Genomic DNA, 9,117 nt, shown 5'->3' on the forward strand with positions numbered 1-9,117 from the left:
AATGAACTACCAGAGAATGAAAAGAAATATGCCCTGTTCACAGATGGATCGTGTCGTATTGTGGGAAAGCATTGCAGATGGAAATCTGCTGTGTGGAGCCCCACACGACAAGTTGCAGAGGCCACTGAAGGGAAAGGAGAATCAAGGCAATGTGCAGAGGTAAAGGCTGTCCAGCTGGCCTTAGATGTTGCTGAGCGGGAGAGGTGGCCAGTGCTCTATCTTTACACTGACTCATGGATGGTAGCGAATGCCTTATGGGGGTGGTTACAGCAGTGGGAGCAAAATAACTGGCAAAGAAGGGGTAAACCTATTTGGGCTGCTGAACTGTGCAAAGACATTGCTGCCCAAATAAAGGATATGGCTGTAAAGGTGCATCATGTGGATGCTCATGTGCCCAAGAGTCGGGCTACTGAAGAACAGCAAAATAACCATCAGGTAGACCGAGCTGCCAGAATTGAGGTGGCTCAAATAGAGCTGGACTGGCAGAACAAGGGTGAATTATTTCAGGCTTGATGGGCCCAGGATACCTCACACCATCAAGGAAGAGATGCAACATACAAATGGGCTGGAGACCAAGGGGTGGATTTAACTATGGACACTACTGCACAGGTTATTCATAACTGTGACACATGTGCCACAAGTAAACAAGCCAAGAGGATGAAACCTCTCTGGGGGGAAGGGCGATGGCCGTAGCGTAAATATGGGGATGCACGGCAGGTTGATTCTATCACCTTGCCACGATCTCGCAGTGGTAAGCGTTATGTGCTCACCATGGTGGAGGCAACCACTGGGTGGCTTGAAACATATGCAGTACCCCATGCTACCGCCCGAAACACCATCTTGGGTCTGGTGAACCAAGTCCTGTGGCAAAATAGCACCCCAGAAAGGGTTTCCAGAAAGGATTGAGTCAGATAATGGAACTCATTTCAAGATTCTCTTGTAAACACTTAGGCCAAAGATCATGGCACTGAGTGGATTTATCATATTCTCTACCATGCACTAGCCTCTGGTAAAATACAAGGGGTTGTTCAAAACTATGCTGAAAGCAATGGGTGGCGGAACATTGAAGCACTGGGAGAAGCATTTGGTAGAAGTCACCTGGTTGGTCAATACCAGAGGATCTATCAATCATGATGGTCCTACCCAACCCAGCTCCCTACATACAGAAGAGGGTGATAAAGTCCCTGTTGTACATGTATACAGCAAGTTGGGAAAAGCAGTTTGGGTCTTTCTAGCTTCTGGAAGGGACAAATCTCTCCATGGTACTGTTTTTGCTCAGGGACCTGGGTCCACTTGAGGGTGATGCAGAAAAATGGGGATATTCAATGTGTACCACAAGGAAACTTGATGCTGGGGGAGTGCAGTCAGTAATTCTATGTATATATATTTATATAGACATGTGTATAATGCATTTTAATCACTGTTTGTTTGTTTATATGTATATATCTTAAGCATGATGTAGTAATGTAGAGAAAGGGGTGGGATGTCATGGTTTTGTGTTTTTTTGGTTTTCAGTATTCCATATCAGAACATCATGTAGTGCACTGGGAATTCAAGTGTTAATGTTCCAATTCCAGGTACCCATCCCTATACTTTACAGCAGCCATGGGATCTGGCCCTTCCGGGTGGGGGGGGCGCTCTCTTACTGCCTTGCAGTGGATGCTGGAGGTGCTTTCCTAGCCATTCCAAGGTTTTCAGGTTTGTCTCAGTCTCAGGAACACTCTCTCACTCATCTTGTCTGATTTATTAGTCTTAACTTCAGTTAGATTGTATTATATTGTGTAATCTTGCATTCTGATATCATAGTTAATAAAATAAGTTTTCCTGCATAGCTCGTTGCCACTGTTTTTGTTTTTGCTTTGTCTTATTTGTTTGTTTGTTTGTTTGTTTTTTCCTTCCTTGATCCCAGCTCCCATCTGCCTATCCCTTTTCCCTTTTCCCTTTTCCTTCCCATTTTGTGGGGCTGGGGTGGGGGGCAGGAGGGGGGCAGGGGCCTATTGTCCCCTGTCACAAGCATAGATTGATCTAATTAACTCCGTGACAGCAAGGAAAGAATGAAGAGATTTTTGCCTCAACCCGGGAATTGTTGAATTGTGTTTTCTCCCCCATCCTGTTGAGGAGGGCAGAGACAGAGCAGCATAGGGGGCACCTGGGAGCCAGGCAAGGTGAGCACAGCACAGCTGGGCACTGAGTTCTAGGCTGATTATGAGGTCCCCAGCATGTCCCATACAGCTCTCAGCCAGTGCTGTTCTGAGCTCTTCTGAGCTCTGGGCCAGGATATGAACTGGGCCTGGCTGCCCTTTCACCAGTGAAGGCACTGAGCTCAGGGGAAATGTGGAGTGGTCCCATTTCAGCCCTCAGCCCTCAGCAGATTACAGTGAAAAGTGCTGCTGGGAACCACTGGCATGAGAGCTGAGTCTGGTGGTAGCTTCCTTGGGCAGTGTCTCCTTTTTGTTCACACAACAGGAAGCTTTTCTGGATCTGTGCCCTGAGACACCCTGCTTCATGGCCCCACAGCCACGGGGTGGAGTCCAGGGCCTCAGGATCACCTCTGCCAGCTCCCTCCTCTTGTGGGCTCTCAGAGGCTGCTGTCCTTGCAAGGTCTGAGCAGAGGACTTGTCCTGTGAATGATCACAACCAGATCCTGGTGCTCTATCTATCCCCCAGCATGCTCTTCTTCTACCAGGGTTGACTTTGGGTAATGACCAGCATGAGGGTTGGGAGAGGACTTTTGCCTGGGACGGGGACTGAGCAACAGCAGCAAGGTCATAGGGGTCCTGGTTGTACTTGATTCTTCAGGGAAATTTCATGAGCACGTCAACTACCATCAGACTCCATCCCTCCTCTGATCTGTTTGGCAGTTGATGGGTGTCTCAGTGCTGGTTGTGATGATCAGAGTGGGCAGTAAACCCAGGTGGACAGGGATGAGTGCTGATAAATCTTCTCCCTGGGAGTCTGTGGGTGTGCAAAATGCTTGGAATAACAATGGAGCATTTCCAAAGGCACTATGTGTGCGCAGGTATGCCTGAGGAATCTTTCTCCAGCCTCCTGTCCGGCATCTGCTGCATCCCCACTGCCTCCATGGTACCTGCTGACATCTCATTAGCCTGCAGATACAAAAGGATAACACAGAGGCTGTGGGAGAATCAGCACTGACCCAGAGGTCATATGGGCTCCAGGAGAAAGAGAGCAGGGTGGTGCCTCAGTAGAAGTACTAGGAAGCCAAACACTTGCTAACCACCAATGATAATCACACACACACATATATATGAAAAGCAAAGAAAAATGTATCTATTAATATAAATAAAGATTATAAACATTAAAAATCATAATACAGGTCTGCTACAGGACAGAATTTGAGTCATTTGTAGAGACAGATGAGAAGTTTATCCCTGCTGAAGTGTGTCCATAACATCATTTCCTTCAGTGCATCCTTTAGCTCCTTGTTCCTCATGCTATAGATGAGGGGGTTCAGTGTTGGAGGCACCACTGAGTACATAAATGAAATCAGCAGGTTCAGGGATGGGGAGGAGATGAAGGGCGGTTTCAGGTAGGCCAGAAAGTCAGTGCTGACAAAGAAGGAGACCACGGCCAGATGAGGGAGGCACGTGGAGAAGGCTTTGTGCCGTCCCTGCACAGAGGGCATCCTCAGCACGGCCCTGAAGATCTGCACGTAGGTTAAAAGAATGAAAGCAAAGCACCCAAATACAGCAAGAACACTAAGCACAAGAAATATAGTTTCCCTGAGGTAGTCTGATTCTGAGCAGGAGAGCTTGAGGATCTGGGGGATTTCACAGAAGAATTGGTTCACAACTTTACCTTGACACAGTGGCTGAGAAAACGTACTGGCAGTGTGCAACAGAGCATAGAGAAGCCCAGTGCCCCAGGCAGCTGCTGCCATGGTGGCACAAGCTCTGCTGTCCATCAAGGTCCCGTAGTGCAGGGGCTTGCAGATGGCAACGTAGCGGTCATAGGACATGATGGTGAGAATGGAATACTCTGCACCAAAGAAAAGTAGTAAAAAGAAGACCTGAGCAGCACATCCTGTGTAGGAGATGTGCCTGGTGTCCCAGAGGGCATTGGCCATGGCTTTGGGGAGAGTGGTGGAGATGCAGCCCAGGTCGAGGAGGGCGAGGTTGAGCAGGAAGAAGTACATGGGGGTGTGCAGGCGGTGGTGGCAGGCTACGGCTGTGCTGATGAGGCCGTTGCCCAGGAGGGCAGCCAGGTAGATGCCCAGCAAGAGCCAGAAGTGCAGGAGCTGCAGCTGCCGCGTGTCTGCCAACGCCAGGAGGAGGAACTGGCTGATGGAGCTGCTGTTGGCCATCTGCTGCCTCTGGGCATGGAGTCCTGTGCAGAGTGCAGAAGATAATGACAAGATCATTCTCAGAAACACTCTTCCTGCTATACTTCAATTGTTTTTCTTTCTCTCAGCACAGCATTCATTTAGCTTCATTACTTGAATTTAATTTCATGAGCTTCAACATTCCATAAGCAAAAGATGATTATGGAGCTTATACAATTATATCATTTTTAATCTTATCCCATCTCCCTGGATACTTTTTTTTGTTTCCCTGTCTCATATCTTTAACCCAACTGCTCTTAAGGCACCCAGTCCCAATGACTGAGCCATTATATTTCTGTCAGACAAAGCTGCCTGTTCACAGGATAATTCCATTATTCATGTCTGCAGAAAAATGTCAGTATTGTAATTTGGTTCAAACTTTCTCAAAGTTGACAGCCCTTTTTAGATTTCTTCCTCAAATCCTTTCCCTTTCCCTGAGAATAGGAAAAGGAAAATCCCTGCCATGTCTGCCCTCTTGCACAGTGCCTGTAGAAACATTCTGGCACACAGTGAATCTGTGATCCCCCTGCCCCAGGCAGCAGCTGTGGCAGACGAAGCCCCTGCCCTGCCGTGCCCTGCCCTGCCGGGAGGCTCCTTCCCCCCACACATCTCCCCACAGCGCCCTGGGCAGCTCCCCGGGCAGGCTGAGTGCTGAGCCTGGCAGGCAGCACAGTCCCTGCCCCGGCACACAGCCCCTGGGGCACAGCAGGACCTGCTCTGCAGGACAGCCCTGGGCACCCGGCTGCAGCCCTGGCTGCACAGCCTGCAGCCACCCTGGGACATGCAGCGCTCAGGACTGAGCTCTGATGCTGCAGCATGGAAGCACTCAGCTGGAGCAGGTCTTAATCCATGATAAAGAAACATGGAGTGCCTTCAGCCTGACCTTCAATGGGATGTCCCTGACTTAGTGATCCTTGCAGTAAAAGCCACTACACTGCCTGCAATGAGAGACTTACCTGGTCAAGGGCTGTGAGATATGCTCCTCCAGTGATCTGGCAGCCTGCTAAGATGCCGCACAGGCTGTAAGCTCTCTTCCACCTGCAGATCATGCCCCCAGCCCTGCTGTGCTGTGCAGAAGAGCTGCTCCTGGGCACAGCTGTCTCTCTGCATCACTGCCCACTTGTATGAACTCCCTTTGTCCCAGGAGCCCAGAGTAACTAAGCAGCAGAGGATGTCATTTCGGTCCCCCCCCACTGATCTCCCCTGAGATATCCCTGGATCTCCACGGCCAACAGCTCCTGAAAGACATCAGCATCATAAATGTACTCTGAAATCTGCAGAATTACCCTCCAAATGTGCAGTGGACAGTGACTAATTCCAGACATATGGTTAGTCCTAACAGAGTGCTTGCTGTAACTAAAAGGGCACACAGACGAGGACAGGGAGGGGTGGACTCCCCTGGGCTAGGCAGTGATTGCACCTGAAGCATCTCATCCCTATGTGGAAACCCTGCAGCTGAAATGGGATTCAGCTCTGCAAGGACCCACAGGAGTTTCAGGGATTCCTCTGGTTCAGTTCAGGTGTGCACAAAGAGTTGCCTTCATGTGAGCTCGTGCTCTGAGTCCTTGGTCCTTCAGCGGGGAGTCAGTTGCTCACACACAGACCCTGGGTGATGACCAAGGTGCCTGGGGTGCTGCTGGATGTGTGCTAGTGCTTGTGCAGTATGTGGGAATCCCTGAGAGAGCCACCTCCTTCCTGAGGGCCAGGGAAGGATTAGCAGTATTTTTAACCATCCTAATTGAGAACAAACCCCTGCATTTATGGCATCTCAAGGTGTCTTTTTCACCTGTCTCCATGGAGCAGGCAGAATTTTGCTAAATGGCTGAGCTCCCAAAAGAAGAGCTAGATCTTTCTCTGTTCTCCTTCTGCTGCACATTCTGGAGATCAAGGCACTGCAAAGCTAACACACATCTTTATTCTTCAACTGACAAAACATCAGTTTTCTATGTGTTCTCATGTGAATGGCTTCAGAAGCAGCCTGACATCATGACAATTTTCTCGGGTGTTCAGTACATTCACACACAGCTGCAAATAGAGCATAGGCCTTCAGGAAAGCCATGCCCTAGGAGTGTGCATGCTGCTTGGACAACTCCACGCCCCACAATGGGTCTAATGCCTGTGTGCCACCTTCTGAACACAAGTACAATAGATGTACTACACAACCACACTAAATCTAATGATGCTTCCCCATAAAGTTGTTTCTTTATGTGTTTTTACACTAATGAGAACATCAACACATGCTGGGCTAGAAATGTTGCAGGCTTCAGCTTTTGTTTGGACCACTGGGACAGGGTTAAATGGCTTCCAGAACTGGACTGTAGCACAAGGGGCATTCAGAGTCTTGATGATGGATGGGTGAGGAGACACGGAAATGTGAGAGTGCACTGAGCTCTTCTTGTGAATGGCAGAGGAGGCAGGTCAGAGCGCATGGCTTCCTGATCAGGAAGAGCAAGTGGAAAGTGTCCTCTGCAGACAGATGGGAGCCTCATGTTGTCAGGCCCTTGTTGCCTTTGGGGGCCTTTTCTAATCCAGTATGTGCTGCGGGGACAGCACAGCAGGGCATGCACCATCCCGGAGATCCCCGGAGAGCACAGCTGGCAGCTTCTTGACCAAGCCATAGAAGAACTGAAGAGGAGAGGTGCTCTGCTGCATCTCATACTCACCGGCAAGTTCAGCAGATATGGAGGGAAAAATCAAAAGATTCTAACTATTCATGCCAGACAGATCCTCTTGACACGATCATGAGACGTCTGGTTTGTACACCTGGCATGGATGTGAGCAGATGCTATAAAGACCATTGGCAAACCTCGCCAAAACTGAGGTGGCTTGACAGAGGTGAGTGGCAAGGAACCATGGGTTTGTGTGCAACAAAGGAGGAGGCGGCAGATTGCCAAATGATGGAGGAGTCCATCACTGATGCATGGAACCCGCTTTATGCTCCCCCAACCAGGAGAAGACGAGGGAGGTGGCCTGCACAGAGGAGCTGAGCACCAACGTGGAGCAGCATTGCGCAGAAATGGTTCCATAGCAGCTGGGGGCAGGGCACGGAGGGCAGCACATTTCTGAGTGGCTGCTGGCAGAGTGCTGTGCAGGGATGGAGGCCCTGATGGCTCCTTTCTTGTCAGGGAGAGTGAGACATTTGTTAGGGACTGTGTTCTGTCCTTCTGGCACCGTGAGAAGTTGCAGCAGTGTCGCATACACTGGCGGCAGCACGCAAACAGCCACAAGCTCTGTGTGACTGACACCCAAGTATTTGACAGCCTGCACGACCTCGTCACTACTGCTGGGAGATGCCGCTGAGGTATAACAGACTTGAGATAAGGCTGACAGAGCCGTGCCTCGGTCCAGCACTCAGCAACACAGACTGGGTGTGCGGCATGGCACAGGAGGGACGAGCCCAGCTCCAGCACCCTCTCCTTCAGGGCAGCATGGAAGACCCAGCACTGCCACTTGCAGCATGAGGGTCATGTTTAACAAAGCACTTGACCAAGTGCATATTGTTCAAGTGCATGGCACACAATAAAAGTTTTTGTTCTGCAGTAACAACAGAGTCTGTGTTTAATTGCCACAGATAAACCTTGATCTTACTTGCCCTCCATAACCTGTGTCTTTCCCAAACCTTTTCATCTCCCAAACTTCACAAAAAAACAAAAACAAACAAAGAAAAAAACCTACTTCACATAGTTCCGCCTCCCCCCTCCAAGGTTTCCAGGGCTGACAGTGAGATCTTGGGTTTCCTAGATCTCTGCAAATAAAGGCTTATTCTCACTTCCAGTGTTCTGTCCTTTCCCTGTTCACAAGTAACACTTTGCTTTTGGCAGGGGTAGTGCAGGGGATGCGTTAGCCTCTGGCCCCCAGCTCTTCCTCCCGGAGTTCTGCTTACAGGCTGTGCGGGGGGGGCAGTGCAGGGGATGCATTCTCGTGCTGGTGCCAATCTACTTTGGCTAGAGCAGATCACCGACTTTAAGATCTCTAACTCAGTTTTTCCTTTACCCTTTTTCTGCTTTGTTTTCCACATTTCCACTGTTCATACCCTCAATTACGCTTCCACGTACCATCAACAACTACACCTCCACATACCATTGAAACAGCCTGTCCTACTTCCTTCAGAACCTACAAATCAAACAATACAATTCTTTACTTTCCACAAACACCAGCACTTGGTTGCATGATTAGAATCCTCAATTATAAAAACTGGTCCCACTACTTCATATATGTTCCCGGTTTCTTATTTGATATTCCCCCTATCTCATCTGCAAAGTCTCTCCTGTGAGCTAGAATACAACACAGGGGTCTTTTTTTATTGTTGTTTTGTTTTTGTTTTTGTTTTGTATCTTTCTAGACACTCCTAGACCTAAGGGGACTTCCCTAAGAGGATATATTGAAATATTAGTAAGGTTAGTGTTAGAGAAAGGAAAATTCTCCAGGTCCCATCTGCATCATTCCAGTTCCCTCAGTATTTAAGAATGTGCAAACTCTCTCTAGGACCCTGGGAGGATCAGCAGCACAGCTACTCCCTGCCTCTGCAGAGACCACTGCCGCTTGTATTACTTTAGAACCTCAAGGAGGGGGGAGTTTTTAAGGGATCCCATTTATGACCTTTCTGCTTCTCTCCTTTCTCTTTTGAACTTTGACTCTTTCTTGTGAGGAACTATTTTACCTTTTTTTGCTCCCATTAAACAACATAAGCCAACTCTGTTTCACAGAAAGGAGCCTTACTGTTTACATACAAATTCAAAGTCTGACAAACCAATTGCTGTCAGACTCACATTTTG

General features: G+C 48.9%; 1 protein-coding gene across 1 annotated transcript; it reads right to left on the bottom strand.

Moving 5' to 3' along the window:
* Positions 1 to 3,361: 3,361 nt before the first annotated feature.
* On the bottom strand, positions 3,362 to 4,336 carry LOC122167052 (olfactory receptor 14J1-like). Its single transcript, XM_042831259.1, has one exon. The coding sequence runs from the start codon at positions 4,322 to 4,324 to the stop codon at positions 3,362 to 3,364; it is 963 nt and encodes a 320-aa protein (XP_042687193.1). The 5' UTR covers positions 4,325 to 4,336.
* Between the last annotated feature and the right edge of the window lie 4,781 nt (positions 4,337 to 9,117).

The sequence above is a fragment of the Centrocercus urophasianus genome, unplaced genomic scaffold (assembly GCF_019232065.1).
Source record: "Centrocercus urophasianus isolate 14NV4802_14NV808 unplaced genomic scaffold, USGS_Curo_1.0 seq_357, whole genome shotgun sequence".
In the NCBI taxonomy this organism is placed as follows: domain Eukaryota; kingdom Metazoa; phylum Chordata; class Aves; order Galliformes; family Phasianidae; genus Centrocercus; species Centrocercus urophasianus.